Source organism: Medicago truncatula, chromosome 8 (genome assembly GCF_003473485.1).
Source record: "Medicago truncatula cultivar Jemalong A17 chromosome 8, MtrunA17r5.0-ANR, whole genome shotgun sequence".
Classification (NCBI taxonomy): domain Eukaryota; kingdom Viridiplantae; phylum Streptophyta; class Magnoliopsida; order Fabales; family Fabaceae; genus Medicago; species Medicago truncatula.
The window spans coordinates 13,523,865-13,548,224 of record NC_053049.1 but is presented as its reverse complement, the minus strand read 5'-3'; the positions used below and the strand labels follow the sequence as shown (position 1 = coordinate 13,548,224).

The window sequence follows — 24,360 nt, the reverse complement described above, 5'->3', positions numbered from 1 at the left end:
TCTCAAGTTATTACCCTCAACTTTGTACTTATGATAAAAAAATACGACTAATAACTCAAATTCGTCCTTGAATTTTAAAAAATCGGCTAAATACGTCCCTGAATTTTGCGAAATATCAAATTAGTCCCTGAATTTTACAGACGTCCATCAAAATGGTCCCTCCGTCCAAAAGCTTCGTTAGTGGTGATGACGTGTCCCTTGCATGCTGTGTTGTCTTGTACACGTGTCAACAAGGCAGCCACGTGTACAAGGACTAAATTGATGGAAATGGTAAAAATTCGAGACTTAACTTTTCAGTATAATTTTTCCTGTGTTTTCAATTATACCCCTCTAAAATATGGATCAATTTGCGACTTACTAGCATAATTTGAGGACTAATTTGATGGATTTTGTTATAATTTAAGGGCTGATATGATTGATTTTATTTGTAGAGAATGAGTACAATGAGATATGGCATGAGAGGACCAGCGATTTCAAATGACATGCATAAACAAACACCACTGAGGGGTCCTGCTCCTGGAGTTATTAGAGTTCCAAATCCAAAATCCGCTTCTACTCAACGCCAATACATGGAGTTTATCCCAACTCCAGGATTTCCAAAGCATTGATACTTGTTTAAATTATGCTTTTGGACTAGTTTAATTAATGTTTTTTGGACTTGTTTAGTTTATGCTCTTTTGGATATGTAATCACTTAAGAACATCAAATGATTTAATGACTTGATGACTATGTAATGTTATTTTTTTTGGCTATGTAGTGACTTTTGAACATCAAATATATGACTTATGATGGTAGGCAAATGTGTGTCTTTTTATAATCAAAGTGTCTGTCTTTTACTTTTTACTTTGTTCAGCAAATGTATGCACCAAGGATCACAGTGATATCTGTTGTGAAAATTCAAGGACCTATTTGATGGTATTTTCACTAATTTGAGAATCGAAATGATGGATATGCAAGGCAAAAGGCAAAATCAGTATAATTTAAACAAAACATTCATACATCAAATAACCATTGTTAAACAAACCTTATGCAAAAGGCAAGCATAGAAAGGCCTTCCTGGGTTATTGACAGTGTTTGCTGTTCTTACAACACAAATTCTAGGACACCAACATTGAAGCTCTCTCACATCATCATTGTACATAGAGCTTGAAGATGAATACCGGTTGTTGTAGTTGTTTTTGCCCATTCGCACACCACCCATCAATTCTGAACACCGAATCTACAAGGCAGACCACTTGATTTATGAATTTCGAATTTAATCAAAAAAATCAGGGTTCTAAGTTTTTTGAATTGGGGAAGAAATTTGACATCAATTCATGGAAGAAATTTTGGGAATTTTGAACTTTATGTAAGGAATTATAACATTAGGGTTCCAAATTTATATATTTGGGGAAGAAATAGCCCTTAATGAGGAAGAGGAGAAAGAGTCGTTACTCACAAAGAAGAGAAATAGTCGTTGCCAATTTTCTGAAAATCCATCAATTTGGTCCTTGGAAATTTTGTGTAAATCAATCAGTTTGGTCCCTGCTTGCGTGGCATCTGACGTGGTAAGCTTTGTCAGAGGTTAACGTTACACGTCACCTCCGTTAACAGACCAACTTAACGGAGGGACTAATTTGATTGAAATTTTATAAATTCAGGGACTAATTTGATATTTCGCAAAATTCAGGGATGAAATTGGCCGATTTTTCAAAATTCAAGGACGAATTTAAGGTATTAGTCAAAAAAATACATCAATAATTAATAAGGATAATTGAGTAAAATCATCATTACTTCTTTTATTTAACAACTTTTCTTGATTTATGTAAAAATAGTCAAATAATGTAACGGTTATTATGTGACATATGGAGGGAATATTAAAAGAGTTGTGTTATTTGAACAACCATTTAGGTGACAACTTTTATAACAACCATAAATTTACAAAGAAAAAGAGGTATTGACACAAAAAGCAAAGCAATAGAGAGAGAAAGCAAAAATATAAAATGTGAGTATGAGATAGAAAGTTGTCAAAAAAGTTGTCCAAAAATGGTTGTTCAAATATCATTTCTCATATTAAAAGACGCCATAATTTATCAATTGGCAGGAAATGCATTGTTATATGCATGGGTCGGTGTTCAAACCCCGGACACCCAATTTATTCACCTTAAAAAAAAGGTGAATTCTAGTCACTAGGCTATCTGACAAAAAAAAAACTTATAAAATTATTAAATCACATCATATAGTTAATTAATAGCTGTCAATTTGTCTAAACCATGGATAGTTCAAACTTTCCTTGGAGCATGCTATTGTCATATAACTTACAAGTCACTTTTGTTTATGATCACAATTCATACCTTCTAAACATAAACATACAAGAAAAAAAATGGATGTTTTGTATACCATGTTGACTCTCATAGCCTTCTCTTCTCTAGCAATTTTCCTAGCTATATGTTTCATCATGATGACAATCTTCAAAGGAAAATCAATAGGGGACTCAAAGTATACACCTGTTAAAGGCACAGTGTTCAACCAACTTTTCTACTTCAAGAAACTCTATGATTACCATGCTCAATTGGCCAAAATTCATCCAACTTATAGACTTCTTGCACCAAATCATAGTGAGTTGTACACAATAGATGTGAGAAATATTGAACATGTATTGAAAACAAACTTTGATAAATATTCTAGAGGTAAGTATAGTCAAGATATTATGACAGATCTTTTTGGTGAGGGGATTTTTGTTGTTGATGGTAACAAGTGGAAGCAGCAGAGGAAGGTTGCTAGCTATGAATTCTCCACAAGAGTTCTTAGAGATTTTAGTTGCTCTGTGTTTAGAAAGAATGCTGCCAAGTTGGTCAGAGTTATATCAGAATTTTATCATGAGGGTCTTGTTTTTGATATGCAAGTGAGTAGTTATTTATATTTTCATGAGGAATATTAATTTTTTTTTCTTGAAGTTATTGTTGAGGAGCCTTTAATTTAGAGTATTGTTTGTTGCATACATATTTGACATCAAATTTTTACATGAAATATATGTGGCTAAGAGTAATGTTAGGGATACTCTCTTTTCAGCACTCTCTTTAACACTTGCTCTTTTATTAGATGAAACTAGTGTATGTCCCACGATTTTAAGGGAACCCATTTCCAATGTGTGAGACCCATCTTGATTTAAACCAATAATGAAGTGAGTATTTAGGAGAGTGTTGAAAGGTGATTGATTAATGAATATAACAAAGTGTCATAGGTTATTAACCATCCACTCAACACGATTAACCACAAATATGCATATATTCAATGATTCAGGTGTTCAAATATATATGATATTTTTTTTTGTCAAGTAGCATAATGACTGGAGCTCACACATTTTAAATGTGGAGAAGTGGGGTGTCTGAGGTTCGAACCCCGGCCCTTGCATATATTATGCATTGTCCCTACCAACTGAGTTAATCTCACATGGACTCACGGTTAAGGCTTTCAATCCCTACAAAGGATTTATTTAAAAAAAAATCCGTACAAAAGATGTCCCAAAAACATATTTAAGCTTTACTTTAAATTATATTTTGTTTGAATGTATCATCAACTCAATTAAGGCTATATTACACATTTCAGTCTCATAATGAAGAAAAATTAACCAAAAAGTATAGATATAGATTAAAGTAAACTAACCTTATATCATATCATCATATAATTATATAATCTTACAATTCAAAGCATGATGTATAAACAATCTTCTTTTGTTAGGACTTACAAATGAGATGTGCATTGGACTCCATATTTAAAGTTGGATTTGGAACAGAATTGAATTGCTTAGAAGGATCAAGCAAAGAGGGAACTGAATTCATGAAAGCCTTTGATGAATCAAATGCTTTAATTTATTTGCGTTATGTTGATCCAATTTGGAGTCTTAAGAGGTTTCTTAACATTGGTGGTGAGGCTAAGCTTAAACACAATGTTAAATTGATTGATGATTTTGTCAATGGAGTTATAAATACCAAAAAGTCACAATTGGAACTTCAGCAAGATTCTGTGAGTTGATCAAATTCCTTCCTTCAATTTCTTCCTCAGCAGTTTCTTTACTTTTTACATTTCAATAAACATTATATTGTAACTTTGTATAAAAGGTAGAAATAAGGCTTGATTAGTATCTATTTAGATTTCATATTTTTTTAGGAAAGATGACTTAAATAGTTTTCTTATAAGCGAAGAGCACAATGACATAAAATGTCAATGCACATATATATTATTAAAAAAAGGAAAAAAGAAATAAAAAGAAACTCGGGGACATAAACCTAACTTAGTAAATCCAAACAAAGTGTAGGTCAACTCAAGTAGGTGATACGATAAAATGAAAACAACATCGGTGGATGTCTAAAATTCGGTGTATGGACCAACCGTCAATACGGAATTAGTCCAAGAACCAACAACTCCGTGAAACATCAACAAGCCTAATGTTTCTTTCGAGCTAAACTGTCCAACATCAAACAGGTAGACTGATGCGGGCTTTGAAACTATCCGAATTCAATCAAAAAATGATCTAGATGGATTGAAGATCACAATGGAATGGTGTATGAGCCGACCGCCAACACGGACGCATTCATGGAACAACAACCCTCTGCAATAAACACAACAAGCATCAAAGCCCTTTCGAGCACAGCAAACTCTGACCAAGCCAAGAATCCACAACCAGAGGATTCATCATGATGCGACTAGTCTTTTGAGCAATAGAACTAATGGCGCGGTGGCAGCAACCCAAAAGCCTTGAAAGCTTCAGATCTCAGCAGATCTGGAAATAACCAGAGATCAGAGGCAAGAAACAACCACCAACCATATGTTACACAGATGGCCAGCGTCACCACCATATAATCAGCAACACCGTCGTTATCAAACGGCGAGCAAGAACTGCACGGTGACTTAAATAGTTCAAACATGCATTTGTTTGAATAGTTTTATGAACTACTTAACTTAAAAAAGTGGTTTCAATTTCGGAATATCAACTTTAAATGACGCTAGACCGATGCTTGAACTAATATAGCAGTTGAATTTTTTGATTTGTATTAAATTTTTGTATTCATCTATTCATTCATTTGGTCTTAACCCTTACTTTTATTTCTTGTTTTAACATTTTCTACAATTAAGGATAAGAATGATTTGTTTTTCAGAATGTTAAAGAAGACATACTATCAAGGTTTTTGATGGAAAGCAAGAATGGCCAAACAACTATAACTGATAAATATTTGAGGGATATAATTCTCAACTTTATGATAGCTGGCAAAGATACCACTGCAAACACTCTTTCATGGTTCTTCTATATGCTATGCAAGAACCCTCTTGTAGAGGACAAGATTGTGCAAGAAATAAAAGATGTTACTTGTAGCCATGAAAGTGAACTCAACAACATAGATGAATTTGCTGGCAATTTAACGGATGTAATACTTGATAAAATGCATTATCTTCATGCAGCACTCACAGAGACATTGAGATTGTATCCTGTTGTTCCTATTGTATGTACCTTCTACCAATTTCTTCGAAACCATCTTAAGTTATTTTTTCCTTGCTTGACAGAATTTTTATATTAGGGTGCTTACGATTTGATTCTTTCATGTCATTGTAATCTCTGCTAGATTTTGTTGACATTCTTGTGTGATTGGTATGATATCATTTTTCAAGGATGGAAGAACTGCAGATGCACCTGATATTCTTCCTGATGGACACAAACTGGAAAAGGGAGACGGAGTGAACTACTTGGCCTATGCTATGGGTCGAATGTCTTCCATATGGGGGGAAGACGCCAATGAATTTCGTCCAGAAAGATGGATTAACAACGGAATTTTCCAGCCCGAATCACCATTCAAATTCGTAGCATTCCATGTAATTTGTACATTTATGTTCCTTCAAATTTTAATGCTTGATAAGACTCTTTTATGACACATTATAGTGTGTAAGTTTCCATGTTTCAATGCAGGCTGGACCACGTATGTGCTTAGGGAAGGACTTTGCATACAGACAAATGAAAATAGTTGCAATGTGTGTTCTTAATTTCTTCAAATTTAAATTGGCAAATGGAACACAAAATGTGACTTATAAGGTCATGTTTACCCTTCACTTGGACAAGGGCCTCCCTCTCCATGCAATTCCAAGGTCATGATGACTCATTAGTGAGGTGACATCTGAAGCAAATAAAATAACTATGCAGAGGATTTCTAGTGTTGTAGTTTTTGGTGTTCATTAAAGTTATAAGATGATGTTATAGGTCTTCCATTTTAAAGAAAAATAAAGGTCAATGATAACATATGATTTAGCTATATGGATCATTTCCTATGGACATTTTATGAATTACACGGATATATATGGTAACATAAATGTTTGTATTGATTCCGACCACCATCCATAAATATCAGATTTAGTGATGAAGACAGATAGGAATTCCCTATATTGGTATAGGTATCAAAGCACCATATACTTCCTCATCAGGAAGCATAACTTCCCATTTGAACTTTGTTATAAGATTGTGAATGAAAGTGAGAATCGCAGCAAGCCATTTCTTTCTTTTCTCATCTTCTTTTTGTTTTTTTATTTTAAATATCTAATAAAATAATTTAAAAAAATTAATTAAAAATAATTGTCTTTTAGTGTGTCACGTGGCGTGTCATGATTGGCCCACATGGCACACCGTTAATTTTGTTTTTTTTTTTTTTAAAGTAAGAGTTAACAAAAGGACTAAAACCAAAAGTTTTACAAAATGCAGGGACCAATGCCAAACAAAAAAAAAGCGTAAGGACTAATGCCAAAATTGGATGAAAGTGCATGGACTAAACACACATTTAAGCCTAATATTAATGAGGAGTGTATTTTAAAAAAGAGTAATAAATACATCTAAAAATTTGTAAATAATTTTATATGTAGAGACAAAACATTTTTGTTAAGTAGTCTTATAAAAAAGGGAAATGTCAACTAGTGTCCCCGTGACACTAGTTAAGAAATTATAAAAGAAAATATTTTGTTGTAAAAGTGTTGTATTCAATGCTAATTTTGCATTTTCTTTCCATTTTTAGTTGCTTAACTAGTGTCCCGGGACACTTGTTAACATGATCCAATAAAAAAAGATCGAAGGAGTATTAGATTAATCAAATGAATTATAGTAAAACTTTACTTGCTGAACAAGTTAATTACACTAATTCCTTAATATTTACGCCACTGAAAGGAGTATAAGAGATGACTTTTATTTTATTTTTTTGAAAAAATAAGAGGTGATTTTATATAACAGATTTGACCTTTGAAATGTTCCCAGTCCATATATACTGAACCTGTCAATTATATAATATCCCATAGGAAATTTAAAAAATGGCTAAAACAATAAGGAAAAACTACACTAATATCCACCATAATAGTTAAATAATAAGCAAAATTACTCCTACGTACTACGTCCCCTTCATTAAAATATTAAGTAACATTATTATTAGCATTCAAAGCAACAGTGTTTGACGAAGAAACTGTGTTTGACGAATTCTAAAAAACCAAAAACCCAGAAATTTCAACTTCACCTTCAAAGCAACTAAATCAAACAATAACTGTCCATCAAACCTAGAAAGAAAATTTTCAAATAACTGTTCATATCCGGTTTCATATTAAACAATTCTCCAACAATCACATGCATCAGTCTCAAGTTATTATCCTCTACTTTATTAATTAATACGTGCACTTAGAACACAAGTTAGCATTTTCCTAACTATAATAAGAATAATTGGGTAAAATCATATTTTTTTTATTTAGCAATTTCTTGATTTGTGTAAAATATTCAAACATAATACTTATTATGTGACATAGGAGTAAATATTAAAAGTATACCACAGTTTACCAATAATCTCTATTTTAGAAAATAATTTATAAAAAATGGATAAAAAAGAAAATAATTTATAAAATTATTATATCACATCATAGCTAATTATATATTTATAGAAGATTAAAGAGGTCATCCATTACCCAAGCGCTTGTGTAACATTACCCAAGATTAAAGAGGTCATCTTGTGGAAAAATTACTTCAACAATGTTTAATTAATAGAGCTCATTTTGTTTAAATCATGGATGGTCCAAACTTTCCTTGGAGCATTGTTACAAGTAACTTTGTTTAAGATCATAATTCATACACTCTAAACAAAAAGCACACAAAAAAAAAAAATGGATGTTTTGTACACCATTTTGACTCTCATAGCCTTCTCTCTTCTAGCAATTTTCCTAGCCATATGTTTCATCTTGATGACAATCTTCAAAGGAAAATCAATAGGGGACCCAAAATATGCACCTGTTAAAGGCACAGTGTTCAACCATCTTTTCTACTTCAACAAACTCTATGATTACCAAGCTCAAATGGCCAAAATTCATCCAACTTATAGACTTCTTGCACCAAATCAAAGTGATCAGTTGTACACAATAGATGTGAGAAATATTGAACATGTATTGAAAACCAATTTTGATAAATATTCTAGAGGTAAGTATAGTCAAGATGTTATGACAGATCTTTTTGGTGAGGGGATTTTTGCCGTTGATGGTGACAAGTGGAGACAGCAGAGGAAAGTTGCAAGCTATGAATTCTCCACAAGAGTTCTTAGAGATTTTAGTTGTTCTGTGTTTAGAAAGAATGCTGCCAAGTTGGTCAGAGTTATATCAGTATTTTATCACGAGGGTCTTGTCTTTGATATGCAAGTAAGTAGTTAATTATTTATTGAGGTAATAGTGTTTTATATATCATTTCCTGTTTATCCTTTGTAATATTCTTTTTTAATTCTATCTTTATAATTTGTTTTTTTTTTAAGAAACTAAAAGAAATATATTAAAGAGACAATCAGTCCCTCAAACATAAGGTGTGCCGAAGGGAGTTGAAAAGAGTTAATTACAACACAGTAAGACTAAAACAACCATAAATCAAAAACAAAATAGACATTACAAGACAATCTGTAAACAACATAAGAGATTTTATCTCCAAAAAGGATAATCAAAAGCGAACGTGGTGAAGTTTGCAATGATTAACATTGTTTCGGTGAATGATTATGAATTGCAACACCTTATTATATTCCTTAACTTCCATTGAGTGTAATTAACAACATATTTAAAATAGGTTAACCATCGAAATTGATGTCAAATTTGTGCGTTATAATGATAATTATATTTCCCAGTTAAGGTTAGAGGTGTCAAATGGGATGGTCCGGCTTGGTTGGCCCTACTATATAAATGGGTCAGCCCAACCCAACCAATTTATAATTGGGCCGCAAATTCTAGAGCCCGGCCCAGCCCATGTGGGCCATGAGTCAGCTCGGTCAAGCTCGTGTGGGCCATGGGCCAGCCGGCCAGACCCGTTAATGTTTTACTTTTTTAAATTTATTCACTCTTTTTTTATGTATTAGTTATGCACCACTATTTTTTTGCTATAATATGATTGGATGAACGTAAAAATGTAAATAATTTTACATCAACGTTGAATAATAATTAAACTCTAGATTATTCCTTCAACTAAATCAAATTAATAATTTATAAACTTTAAGCTAAATTCATTCATATTTATTAAAATATTTTTTTATTAATAAATTTTAAATTAGTCGATAATTTTTAAAAAGTATACTGTTTTTTTAACAAAAATCAAATGAAATATCGATAATGGGCCGACCCAAAGGCCGATGGACCAGCCTGGTCCGACCCCCATTTTTGGATGGACCAAAAAAGCCCGAGTGCATTCTTGGGCTAGCTTTTTAGGCCCGGCCTGACCCAAAATATGGGCTAATAGACCGGCCCATTAGCCCGGTCCATTTTTTACGGCTCTAGTTACGGCTTTTATCTCTAAAAAAATGTTATATCATATCATATAATAATATAATCTTACAATACAAAGCATGATGTATATACAATTTTCTTCTATTCTTAGGACTTACAAATGAGATGTGCATTGGATTCCATATTCAAAGTTGGATTTGGAACAGAATTGAATTGCTTAGAAGGATCAAGCAAAGAGGGAACTGAATTCATGAAAGCATTTGATGAATCAAATGCTTTAATTTATTGGCGCTATGTTGATCCAATTTGGAATCTTAAGAGATTTCTTAACATTGGTGGTGAGGCTAAGCTTAAACACAATGTTAAATTGATTGATGATTTTGTCAATGGAGTTATAAATACCAAAAAGGAACAATTGGCACTTCAGCAAGACTCTGTGAGTTGATCAATTCCTTCTATTCCCCTCAATATCGTTTATTTTTCATTTGAATAAACATTATATTGTAAATTTGTACACAAATAATGATAAGAATGGTTTATTTGTTTATCAGAATGTTAAAGAAGACATACTATCAAGGTTTTTGATGGAAAGCAAGAAGGGCCAAACAACTATAACTGATAAATATTTGAGGGATATAATTCTCAACTTTATGATAGCTGGCAAAGACACCACTGCAAATACTCTTTCATGGTTCTTCTACATGTTATGCAAGAACCCTATTGTGGAGGACAAGATTGTGCAAGAAATAAGAGATGTTACTTGTTTCCATGAAAGTGAACTCAGCAACATAGATGAGTTTGCTACCAATCTAACAGACTCAATACTTGATAAAATGCATTATCTTCATGCAGCACTCACAGAGACCTTAAGATTGTACCCTGTTGTCCCTGTGGTATGTACCTTCTATAAATTTTCTCAACCATCTTGAGTTATTTTCTATGAAGCACAGACACTCTAGAATTAGGCGTGTCGCGGTGTCCGACACTCATATGACACTCGTACGACACGAGTCGGATAAGTATCCTAAATAAGATATTTTCTTCTTTACTGTGACACTCCTTAGACCGGTGTGCGACACCTATATAACACTTATATGAAGCGTGTCGGACAATTCAAACAAATGTTTGATTTTTTTTGTCTCTGCTTCCACACACAGTAGATTCAAGAGTTAAAGATGTGTGAGAAATGTTGATCAACAAGAGGTTATGGACATTAAAGTTGATTAAAACATTTTTTAATTTTTCAATAGTAGATGAATAAATAAAAATCGATCAAATATTGTTATGGAACTTTTTTTAATGAAATAAATTGCTTGAGTTAGATGCATATGTATGTATTTTGATTCTCAATTTAGATATTTTATAAATAAATTAATATATGATAGTGGTGTCGCTGTCCTATTTTTTTTTACATTAGCGGTGCCGACGTGTCTGCATCAGTGTCGGTGTCGAAGTCCATGCTTCATATGTTATTTTTTCATTGCTTGACAAATTTTTTAATTAGGGTGTTGATAAACTTTTAGCAAGTGTACTAAAAATATATCGAAGTAATAAAATTTATAGTTCGTATTCACAGGGACTATTTCAATTTCTACTCGGCAAAAACGTTAAAATAAAGGATGTATTAAATTCAATGGTGGCCTATGGAGTTGAATTGGTTTGTGTAACATAAAAGTGATAATAAAAAAACAATAAAAGATTAGTTTTAGAAAATTAGAGAGAAGTATGGTTAAGACCTTCGAATCCTCCGAAGTTATCCTATGTAATTTGCACTCCTAATTTAAGCAATGATTATCTAGTTCAATGAAAGATTAACAAAGTAATTCTACCCAATCTCTTGGCCTAGAATTCTCCCCGCAAGTGACAACCCCTTAATGTCTTAAGTGAATTTGAAACCGTGGGAGGTTTTAACAGAACGTAAATCCCTATGTCATAATCTAATAATGATCTATCTCTAGCTTGATTACTTAGCTTAAACTTATTACCTAGGTCAGAGTTAAAAGGCCAGGAGTTAGTGATCATTCAATCTCTAAGATCAATTTGCATATTCATAAAGCTAGGGATAGTAGTCGATGATAAACATACAAAAGCATTAAACATCAATTAAAACTAGACTTTCATTGATATTCAAAGGAGTTCAATAAATCAGGGTTCCCATAGGATTACATCAGGTTCATCTAAGTCTCAACCAGAATGAAATTTAGCGGATAATATATTTAAGCAACATGAAAAGAGAAGAAATTACAAACAAATATGTTTTGCTAATGATTCCTCTTCTAGACTTGATGCCCCATTTGTTCCTGTGCAGCTCCTGTTCTTTCCCAAAGCGTCCTCTTTCGGCCAAACCGTGATATCACCAAAACGTGAAATAAATCTTTTTCTGGTAGTGTAGCGCCTCCTTTTGTAGCAAAGATAATTGGTTTCTTTTCTTTGGTTACGGATCAAAAATTATAGACACTTCCTTGGCCCAACAAATGTCAATGTCATTCTCTCATTTTCTTATTCACACCATCCCATAGTACAAAGCCAAGTGGCACAATAATTTCAATTCATAATCAAGTTTTCTTTCTTTGAACATTTGACTATTAAATATAATAATACTACACTATTTCACTCGATGAATTAAAACGACAACTTATTGAAAATAACTCTAAATTAAATACTAAACTAATAAAAATAGACTTAAAACTTAATTAAAAAAAACTCTAAAAATAGTGAATAACTGACTGTCATCAAGTGCTGCTATGATCATATGATAGGATATGAGAAATTTCACCTAAGAAGTTAGACTTATAAATTAAAGGATTCTCACACATAATAGATTAGTTTTTTTGGGATAGACCCTCTCTTTGGTCTTATACTCCTTAACATTTGCCCTTTCTTTGAGAGAGTAGACTTCTCAAAAAGGGCTAGACACAAATTGAGTTTTTTTTTTACCATGTAAGGATCTCACCAGATAAAGCTGAGTGAAATATCATCGAGTAAATGTCATGGAATGAAAGCCATTAATGACAATGGCTCTCGATCGGTGATGCAGTGTTAGGAGTTTTATGTACGAGAAACTCACCTAAAAAGTGAGACTTATAAGTCAAGAGATTCCGACTTTGATGCATTGACATGATCTCTGACTTATAAGTCACCAATCTGCGATTCTCACCTATCCTTTCATGTCATTGTAATCTCTGCTAGATTTTGTTGACATTCTTGTGTCTTTGGTATGATACTATTTTTCAAGGATGGAAGAACTGCGGATGCACCTGATATTCTTCCTGATGGCCACAAACTGCAAAAGGGAGACGCAGTGAACTACATGGCCTATGCTATGGGTCGAATGTCTTCCATTTGGGGGGAAGACGCCGAAGAATTTCGTCCTGAAAGATGGATTACAGACGGAATTTTCCAACCCGAATCACCATTCAAATTTGTAGCATTTCATGTAATTTGTACATTTATTTTCCTTTAAATTTTTCTTTCTCGATAAAGAATTAATTTCGTTCTTTAATGATATATTATGGTACGTAAGTTTTCGTGTTTCTTTGTAGGCTGGACCTCGTATGTGCTTAGGGAAGGACTTTGCATACAGACAAATGAAAATAGTTGCAATGTGTGTTCTTAATTTCTTCAAATTTAAATTGGCAAATGGAACACAAAATGTGACTTATAAGGTAATGTTTACCCTTCACTTGGACAAGGGCCTCCCTCTCCATGCAATTCCAAGGTCATAAGACTCATGCATGAGTGAGGTGACATATATGTGAAGCAGATCAAACCACTATGCAGAGCATTTTTAGTGTTATAAATCTTGATGTTCGTTACATAATCATATGTTGTATCTATATGGATCATTAACTCTACTATGTTAATATCTTGGTAGGTAATTTATGTTATGCTGTGTAAATAGACCTGTTTAGTAAACTTTGCAACTTAACTGTTTTGCTTTATTCTTTCTTTGATTGGGACCACTAACAATAACCTTAATAGACACATCACCATCTACCATGTTTAGTAACAGACATTTATAGAAGAATAAATTTGAGGAACATTTTATAAAGTTGGCTACTAAATTGAAATATTCATGATCTAAGATACCAAATTGAGAGTGTGTTATAAAGTAAGAATTTTTTTTACTTAGTTGTCAACAATACACTTAACAAACTCGTTAAAAAACACACTAGACGTGCCATAGTAATAGACATTGACAAAAGAATAAATGACTAACATTTGAGTGTCTTACAAAGCCAGAGATCATTTTTATGATATATTCATTTTCAAATAACGAATGTTACATTTTTTCGTCTATTTTGAGTGACTCTTTTTCTTTGAAAATGCTCGTGGCAATGCTACATTATCACATCACTTATATATCACAAAAATTCTAACTTATTTTTTTTCAAGTAGTCTAGAGACTACAAACTCATTCCTTAAAAAATTAAATGGGGAATCCGATGTTCGAACTTCAGCTTCTGCAAATCGCAATATTCCTACAAATTGAGCTATGCTCTTGTGATAAATGATTTATTTTATTTTCTTGCAAACAAATGTTCTATCGGAAAGCTATAGGCTTATCCATAGTGTTTTGGGCGATCTTGTAGGATCAATATCTTTTTTTTTTAGACTTAAATGCTCTTTTAGTTTCTTAACTATTTAATTGGTATCGCTTTGTTCCCTTAACTAAAAAAAAGATTGTTTGAGGATTTTAAGTTTTTTTTTAGTCTCGTTTTGGTCCCTTCTGTTAGGTTTTCGTTAGGGTTTTTAAAAAAAAAAGTTAACTCCTGGACACGTGTCACCTTGTCATTGGCTCTGAGTTTTTTTTTTTTTTTACAAAAAAAAATCCCAAAGCCAATGACAAAGTGACACGTGTCCCAGAGTTAACACGTGTCACCTTGTCAACAAGAATAAAGAATGTTTGGATGCGAAATCATCTTCAACAACATCCGGGGAAGATTGGAAGAATTGGATTCCTTTGCATGATAAATCTAATGGTCGTGGTAAAGATATTGTAGATATTGGTAAAGCTATCAATTTACAATTCAAGGGTGATTGTTCTAATATGTTCCAAGCTCTCGCTCGGCCTAATAATTTGGAGAGGAAGATAATAAAAGGAGTTGTAGGCGTTGAGGGCAGCCATGCCAATGTTGCGGTCTCCTCAGCAGGTTGTTAATTTTTGTGTTGTTACTTTTCGTGTTGGTGGTCACAATAAAATTTATTTCTTATAATATAAGAGGGTTGGGGAGTTTTGAGAAAAGAAAGGAAATTCAAAAGATTGTGAAATTTCACCGTCCGTGGATTTTATGTGTTCAGGAAACTAAGTTGGAAAGTATTAATGATTTTCTTTGTTCTTCGCTTTGGGGTAATCAAAACTACGGTTTCTCTTACAGACCATCTGTGGGAGCTTCTGGTGGCATCTTAACTATTTGGGACACTGCGGAAGTTGATGTTATTATTACAAGGAGTGTGGCTCATGTTGTTATTATTCAAGGCACAATGGTGAAAAATGGAGCTGTTTTTTCTCTTGCAAATGTATATGCACCGTGTGACCCCCTTCGGCGGCAAGATGTTGGGAATCACCTTGGAACGATTATTGGTAATTTTAGAGAGACTTGTTGGTGTGTTTGCGGTGATTTTAACGCTATTCGTTCTCCCACTGAACGTAAAAGCAGAGTGGTTGGTTCTTTTATTGAAGATTATTCTCATTTCAATCAATTTATTAACTGTAACATCCTCTTTGATCTTCCTCTTTGTGGCAAAAATTTTACTTAGTTTAGAGGGGATGGTGTTTCTATGAGCCGTCTAGACCGTTTTCTCCTATCTGAAGACTGGTGCACTATTTGGCCCAATATGGTGCAACGTGCTTTAAACCACGACCTTTCTGATCATTGTCCCATTTTGTTGTCTATGAACGAAGAAAATTGGGGCCCTCGTCCTAGGCGCATGCTGAAGTGTTGGGGGGACTTACCAGGTTACAAACAATTTGTCAGAGATAATTTGCAATCTTATCATCTTGAAGGTTGGGGAGGCTTTGTTCTTAAAGAAAAACTGAAGATGATTAAAGGAAGCTTGAACACGTGGCATCAGAATCATACTCAAAACCTTGAAGGACTCTTAAGCAACGTTCAAGACCGTATCTCCTTTCTAGATGCTAAAGGGGAGGAGGATGATCTTTTATTGGAGGAAATTGAGGAGCTCCATTCTTTATCTTCTGACTTTTTATCACTATCTCGTATTAACACCAGCATGCAATGACAAAAATCTAGATTACTTTGGTTGAAAGAGGGAGATGCTAACACCAAGTTCTATCACAGCATTATGTCATCTAGGCGGCGAGCAAACTCCATTTTTTCCTTATCTGTTAATAGCACTATTGTGGAGGGAGTTGAAGGGATCCGGGGACTAGTTTTCAATCATTTCTCAGCTCATTTCCAATTTGTGGCTGCTGAAAGACCTTGCATTGAGAATCTCAATTTTAATAAGCTTAATGTAGGTCAGTGTGGTGACCTAATCAAACCTTTTTCAGTTGACGAAGTTAAGCAAGCGGTTTGGGATTGTGACAGTTTTAAAAGTCCTGGACCAGATGGGGTTAATATGGGTTTTGTTAAGGATTTTTGGCCGGAACTCCGTGATGATTTTATGCGCTTCTTATCGATTTTCATAGGAATGGAAAGTTGTCTAAAGGCATCAATAATACTTTTATTGCTTTAATTCCAAAAATCGAGTGCCCGCAGTGCCTGAATGACTTCAGACCAATCTCTATGGTTGGAAGTCTCTACAAAGTTCTTTCCAACAGATTGCGAAGGGTTATGTGTAGTGTTATTTCTGAAACACAATCAGCTTTTATTCATGGTAGACAAATTCTTGATGGTATTCTCATTGCTAATGAGATTATGGAGGATGCTAAGCGCCTGAAAAAAGATTTGCTCTTATTCAAAGTCGATTTTGAGAAGACTTTTGACTCCATTGATTGGTCCTACCTTGAATCAGTCATGAAAAAAATGAACTTCCCTACCTTATGGCGTAAGTAGATTATGGAATGCATCAGTACGGCCACAACTTCTGTCCTTGTTAATGGTAGCCCAACAGATGAATTCAAATTTGAACGTGGGTTGAGACAAGGTGACCCTCTTTCACCCTTTCTATTTTTAATAGCAGCTGAAGGTTTGAATGTCATGATGAAGGCTTTAGTAGAGGTTGGCCTATTTTCTGGCTACAAGGTGGGAGCAAATAATCATGTCTCCATCTCTCATTTACAATTTGTTGATGACACCTTGTTGATTGGGGAACGAAGTTGGGCTAATATTCGATCTCTGCAAGCTTTGCTTCTTCTTTTTGAGGCAACATCTGGTCTTAAGGTAAACTTCCACAAAAGTATGTTAGTTGGTGTTAATATTCATGACTCTTGGTTGGCTGAGGCAGCTTCTGTTCTTAATTGTAAATTGGGCACGGCACCCTTCCTTTATTTGGGGTTGCCTATAGGTGGTGATCCTCGAAAATTAAAATTTTGGCAACCGTTGATTGATCGTATTAAATCAAGATTAGAAATCTCTCTTTGGGTGGCCATTTAGTTCTCCTAAAGTCTGTCTTGTCCTCTCTTCCGGTCTACTTTCTTTCCTTCTTCAAAGCTCTCGCACGTATCATTTCTTCTATTGAATCTTTATTTAACTGTTTTTTTTTTTTTGGGGTTGTGAGGAGGTTAGAAAAATTTCTTGGATTAATTGGAGCACTATTTGTTCCAAAAAGGAGGAAGGCGGGTTAGGAGTGCGGAGGATTAGGAAATTTAATTTGGCTTTACTTGATAAATGGTATTGGCGGATGCGGGTTGAGAATATGAGTTTGTGGTATAGAGTTTTATCAGCCAGATATGGTGAGGTAGGAGGTAAAATAGCCGAGGAGGGGAGGTTTAACTCTGTTTGGTGGAATAATTTGATAAATGTTAAAAATGGGGCTGGTGTGGGAGGTGGGCGGTGGTTTGATGATAATGTGGGGCGGGAGGTAGGTGATGGTGCCCAAACTTTATTTTGGTGGGATCCTTGGATTGACGGGTTAGTTTTGAAGAACAGTTTCAGTCGTCTTTTTGATCTAGCTACTAATAAAATGGCAACGGTGGCTGAAATGTACTCTCTTGGGTGGGGGGTTGAGGGTGTAGCTTAGCAGTGGCGGCGTCGTTTGTTAGCTTGGGAGGAGGAGAAGGTGCGGGAGTGTTGTGATATTTTATCTAATATTGTTTTGCAGCCTTCTCATCCTGACAGGTGGATTTGGCACTTACATGCCTCCAGCAGTTATAATGTCTCAAGTGCTTATAACCATATGTTGACATCAAACAGTAACAACTTGGCGGTTACTCACATTACTGAAATTTGGAACAAGGAAGTGCCCTTGAAAATCAGCCTCTTCGCTTGGCGCTTGTTACGTGATAGATTACCAACAACGAACAATCTAATCAAAAGACACATTTTACATCCGAATGCTCAGTTATGCGTGGGTGGTTGCGGTACGATAGAAGATGCAAAACACTTATTCCTCTCTTGTGATTTTTTTGGAAAGCTTTGGTATGGTATTTCTAACTGGCTTGGTTATAACATAGTGTTCCCTGAAAACGTGTCAGACCATTTATATCAATTTGACACCTTTATCGGTTTTTCAAACAACAAACACTCAGCTCTTAACCTTATTTGGCTATCATGTGTGTGGGTGATTTGGCTTGAAAGGAATGATCGGATCTTTCACCAAAAAGAAGCTTCTTTTAATCAATTGCTAGATAAAGTCAAGCTTCAATCTTACTGGTGGCTGAAGGCAAATCGTCCTAGTTTTGTTTTCTCCTACCATTTATGGTGGTTGAATCCTTTACCTTGCTTGGGAATATTTTTGTAACAGGGCAGCATTCTTATTTTTTTTTTTTGAGCTTGTTTAGGCTCCAACTCTTTGTTATTTCTTGTATTTTGACTCTTTCAGCTGGGGTTTTGGCACTCCTTCCTTGTGCTGAAATCTCCAGACTTTTAGTAATATAATCCATTTTAGCTTCTTCAAAAAAAAAAAACATGTGTCACCTTGTCATTGGTTCTGGGAATTTTTTACAAAAAAATAAAATATATATATATTTAAAAAAAAAATTAATTTTTTTTATAAAAAATATATATTTTTTTGTAAAAAAAAATAAAAATCTTAGAGCCAATGACAAGGTGACATGTGTCCACACTTAACGTTTTTTATTAAAACTAACGGAAACCTAACAGAAGGGACCAAAACGAGACTAAAAAAAAACTTAAAATCCTCAAACAATCATTTTTTTAGTTAAGGGACCAAAGCGATACCAATTAAATAGTTAAGGGACCAAAAGAGCATTTAAACTTTTTTTTTACTATAACTTAGACATTGAACACTTACACTTAGTCATATATCTATAAATATACTCATAGTGTTTTGGGAGACATCATAGCTGCTTAGCCTTTGAGCCAACCTTAAAAAAATAGTGAAAATGACCTACATGCTTCTTACTTTCTTTCTCTTCCATTTTCTAGTATTCAAGAACATTGATTGATGAGTTTTTCTAGTCACACCCAAAATATCTGGTTACACACACCCTAATCTATTTAAAGCTGAATCATAGTGCCAAAATCGCCCTTGTTCACTCTTGTGTTGTTAAAAATCTAAGGCTATAATCTAAGGTCAATTTAATTCACATGAATGTACACGCAATCTTAGTTCACGCATCAACAAAATCATTTTCTCATTATTCTGTAGACGTGAAGAGAATGATGTTTAACCATGTTTCTTCCTTCAATTTCCTGGCATTGATATGCGAGCTCCACAAATAAATACCCATCAAACATATGCCACACTCAAGGAATGAGAAACCCTTTATGCCAAGGGTATAATGTATTTACAACTTGACTTTAGACCCGTACGTCGCACGGGTCATTCCGACTAATATATAAGAATAAGTAATGGTAAAAAAAATCGTAAAATAAATAAAAGATGAAGAGTATTATACATTTTACTTACGCAAGTTCAAAAAATAAAGTAGGAGATGACATGAAATCGTTTAGTTGAAACAAACGAATATTAAAAAATAAAAATTAGACAACGACAGTGATCTAAAATTCTATTTAGAATCCTTCACATATCAAAATTACAATTGGTTCTCTTCATTGTAATCATCTAAACTTAATTAAAAAATTTGCAAGTGCAAATAAAATCGACATTATACAAATTGGTCACTACTTGATTCCAAAAACCTATGTTACATGAAAACCACTCATACCTAAATAACAATAATAAACCTTCAAAACAGAAATCAACTATTCTCAAAGGACCCAAAATAAAGATTTTTAGCCTTCAAAATCACAATTCCTCTTGTTGTATTGTTTTTGTGTCAAAAGCACCATAAGTTGAATAGTAGGCCCATGCACATGACTTTCCTCATGAGACAAAAACACCAGTTTTTTATAGGTTGAAAAAATAAATCAAATATCCTTAACTTTCAATAACGCTTAGAAACAACTGAAACTTTTGCATTATCTCAATCCACAAACAAAATAGAAGACCTTTATATTTGCTTTAGGCACCTTAAGGAATCCTATGTAAATTGTTTTCCTGCAATGAAATGCTAAACACAATGAGCAAAGAAGAAGAAGAATTAACAACAATATCTGGATTGTTTTATTTAGCTTACAATTCTTTAAACTAATCAAAAAAAAAATTAAATTTGCATTATATCCTCCACAATATCAAGAATTTTTCAAAGGGATCATTCTATTTGTATGGCTATGATGAGAACTCATGTGTGTCTATGAAGACCAGCTCTACGGATAAGTGTTATCTATAGAATTGGTATTGCCATTCATAAAGCCTCTAATAAAAAATATTATTATGACTACAAAACAACAAATCAGCAAAGCAGTTTAGAAAAGAGTGAAGACAATCATTTTTACCTAAAGAGGATTATGAAGAGAAATAAATCTCAAAAATATTATCTGAATATAAAACAATGAAAGATTATGTTATAGTTAACATTCACACATGCAGCTAAATGCCTGGTTCACACATGTCCTACGTTTTATACACTAAATATATTTTGTTGTCACATTTTCATCAATTGATAAGAACTTACAGGTATAAATTAAGATAAAGAAGACATTAAAATGTTAACAATTAAAAAGTGTAACATCTAAGAGAACAAAATGCGGGACACAAACATTGTTAACCAACTAAAAGATAGAAACAAATCACTTGTAGTTAAGTCTATATAATTTCTATAAAGTATAGCATGATCACTTTTCACCACCTGCTAGAAGTTTTCACAAAGTGAAAATCAAATCAATGTATATTTTCTGAGTTATAATCTTAAATATTGCAAATGAAAGTTATATTTATAAAATCTCCTTACCAAATGAAGAGACTAAACTCTTACTCACCCACCAATAACATTAGCAATTGTTGCATTGTGAGGACCTGCAACTGCACATGATTTTTACTTCAAGATAGGTACTATTTGAGTTGTGCACACATAAATAAAGAAACAAAATAAAAGAAGACACTTAAATCCCTCAATAAATTGTTAATTTATTTGTTTCATTTAGGGGAAGACTAAACAAAGCTAATACGGCATTCTATCGAAGGAAGGAATGAAGAAAAGCGAATGCATACTTACGTTTAATTGAAAGAAAATGAACACGGAAAAAGATCATAATATCGACATCGTAGTAAAACTACAACAATGGAGAATCTGAAAAATTGTAAAATCAAGATTAAGAAAATAAGAGACAGATGCCGTAAAAAAAGAAAGTCCAAATTGGAAAGAGAATAAAATCTGGATGCTTAGATTAAAATTATGAAGAGAATTTAGCAAGATTGATACTTCATTGCATTGAAAAGCAAAAACTGAAGAATCAAATGTTTGATTCAACAACTGAAAATAAAGCAAAAAGATGGAGCATCAAACACTCCATTATATGAATCTGGATTATTAACCAAAGGACCTGTTGCATCAATACAGTAAAAATAAAAAGTGTTGCAAAACATCTTTAAGCATGAAAACATACGCAAAAATCAGACCATAGCATCAGATATACCCGTTAAGCAGTGATACGACAACAACATTTTTCAATATTAGCACTTGATATTCTTTGAATGAATGATTGAAGGGAGAAATTCTCTGAACGAATGATTAAAGGGATAAATAAGGATGTGTTTTATTCAATTCTGTATGGTACACATTTATAGTGAGAAGGAGAATTGATACGTGAAAGTGCTTTGGAAGATTTGATACGTGAAAGTGCTTTGGAAACAGCTAAATAAATTTGTGGGGAGTTGGAGTCTGGGTCGTAGTTAATATTAGAAGGGAATTTGAATTTTGCAATCGCAAAAATGGGAAGCCTGATATAATGGAAAGCATAACAAATTCTGATTAAATCATCCCTTAATTAATGCACCTGAATTGGAAAAGGTGCAACAAACTTACAGGAATTTGTGAATTTGTTAGGTTTTTTTTTTTTTTTTTTTGAAAAAGGGAATTTGTTAGGAGCGAAAATAGGATTTGATTGGATTTAGTAGTGAACTGTTGTTTTTGATTTCAGAAACATTTGAAAATAACATTTTGATTAAATGGAAATAATAGGAAGAATTTGTTAATAAGAGTGATTTTTTTTTTTTTTTTTATGTTTATCTGTTTATTGTTGTGTTGGAAACAAAATAGGAGGAAATTGTTATAGGAATAGGAGGAACGATTTTTAAAGTTTATCTCTTAATTAAACAGGTTTAATTTAATTGAACACGAGAGTAATAACGTAAAAATCATCATAAAATCTAGGTTAAAATTAGGTTAAAAATTGACTTACGGGTTTAACTTTTAGATATAAAGGTTTTTAATGCAACGAGACACCTTTTACATGGAGAAAAAGCATATGCGAGCACTACACAATACTAAAAATGTAGTGATATGGATGTGATGTCGAAACAAATGAGAAATATTAGCAAACACATTTCCTAAAGCCCATCTCATCACACTATTTTTATTGGTTTTAAATACATATGAGTTCCACCGTATTAAAAAATATTTAATTTGATATTTTTTAGTTTTGCTAAAACAATTATTATTCTCAAATTGAAGGAAGTATTTTTCAACCCAAACCCTGAGATACTTTTTTCTATTTTTTTCGCACCGGTTTCCGACCCACTTTGATGGGCGATTAATCTGGCTCGTGCGTAGAGGTATGCACACTGGCTAAACGTTGTTCCCTCTGAGAATCGAACCCGGTATTCCCCGGATACGTCCTTGGAAGGAGCTCCTCGCCACTGGAGCCCAAACAAGTTGGTTACCCTGAGATTTTTTTTGTTCAATTAGTTTAGTGGTTAAAATTCACCTCTAAAATGAATAAGTACGGAGTATCCGAGGTTGAAGTCCGACCTTGTGCATATATACTCGCAAGACAACCCAAATAAATTTTAGAGTCAATATATGTTTACCCCTTGTAAAAAAATTGCTTTGATTTCAACCTTGTAATTTGAAGATTCTTTGGTTTTAAACCTTCAAATTACAGAGTTGGAATCTAAACAAATTATTTTAAAGATGTAAACTAGAAACTGCTAATATTACATGGAGAAAACATATATTATCCATAAATTTTACTCCTCCGTTTCATAATAAGCGATTCATTTGTAAAAAATATTGTCCCAAAAAAATTGATTCATTTCACTTTTCAATACAATATTAATTACCTTTTTCCAAATATAACTCTAATTAATGTTATTTTCATCACTCCTCCCAGTTCGATATATTCCACTTTGCATTTATGATTGTAGAGAATGCACCAATAATTAACAAGAACACTTAAAACTATTTTTGTCTCTCCTTCATTTACACATTTTTTAAGGCTTTTATATGTGTTTAGTCTCTGCAAATATGAGTCATTTAAAAATTGGTCCATGTATTCCTTAATCTTGGAATTTTGCCCTGCCAAAATTTAATCACTTAAAAATTGGTCCCCCAACCCAATTAATTACTGCCATGTCATTGTAATTACAAACTTTTTGTATAAACTTTTTGTATTTTTGGTGTGAGACGAGTGGTAGGACAGCAGAAGAACATGACATCCTTCCTGATGGCTACAAAGTAAATAAGGGGGAAACAGTGTATTACTTGTCTTATGCTATGGGAAGAATGCCTTACATTTGGGGGGATGATGCTCAAGAATTCTTACCTGAAAGATGGCTCAAAGATGGAATCTTTCAACCTGAATCTTCATTCAAATTCACAGCTTTCCATGTAAGTGTCACTACTCTTTTAGGATAAGATTCATTTTTAGAATAATTAAATGTTCAAATTGGTCCGTAAAAATATTGTAGGGATGTATCAACGTGGCCTTCCATATTATGATATTCCAGAATAATATTTGGAATTGCAATATATTAATAAAGTTTGTCATTTTGTCTGAATCTGTTATACATCCTTGACATTATTCTTTTAGTTGCAAATTCATCACAAATATAAATAATCAATATCATTCTAGTTCCTACAAATTTTGCATTTTCAGAAGTCATTTAGAAATGTTGATAATACGAAGTATTATATGGTCCTACAATTTGAAGGACCATTTTGAATATTTAATTTCTTACCTTTCTTTTGAG

At 33.3% G+C, this 24,360-nt stretch overlaps 2 protein-coding genes across 2 annotated transcripts; both read left to right on the top strand.

Moving 5' to 3' along the window:
* The first annotated feature begins 2,266 nt into the window (after positions 1-2,266).
* Positions 2,267-6,409, top strand: LOC11443951 (cytochrome P450 704C1). Its single transcript, XM_003627625.4, has 5 exons — positions 2,267-2,884; positions 3,721-4,005; positions 5,139-5,480; positions 5,647-5,847; positions 5,942-6,409. Exons 1-5 carry the CDS (start codon positions 2,363-2,365, stop codon positions 6,122-6,124), a joined length of 1,533 nt encoding a protein of 510 aa, XP_003627673.1. The 5' UTR covers positions 2,267-2,362; the 3' UTR covers positions 6,125-6,409.
* Positions 6,410-7,986: 1,577 nt separating this feature from the next.
* Positions 7,987-13,694, top strand: LOC11446331 (cytochrome P450 704C1). Its single transcript, XM_003627624.4, has 5 exons — positions 7,987-8,679; positions 9,893-10,177; positions 10,293-10,634; positions 12,977-13,177; positions 13,284-13,694. The coding sequence occupies exons 1-5, from the start codon at positions 8,155-8,157 to the stop codon at positions 13,464-13,466; spliced, it is 1,536 nt and encodes a 511-aa protein (XP_003627672.1). The 5' UTR covers positions 7,987-8,154; the 3' UTR covers positions 13,467-13,694.
* Positions 13,695-24,360: the final 10,666 nt, after the last annotated feature.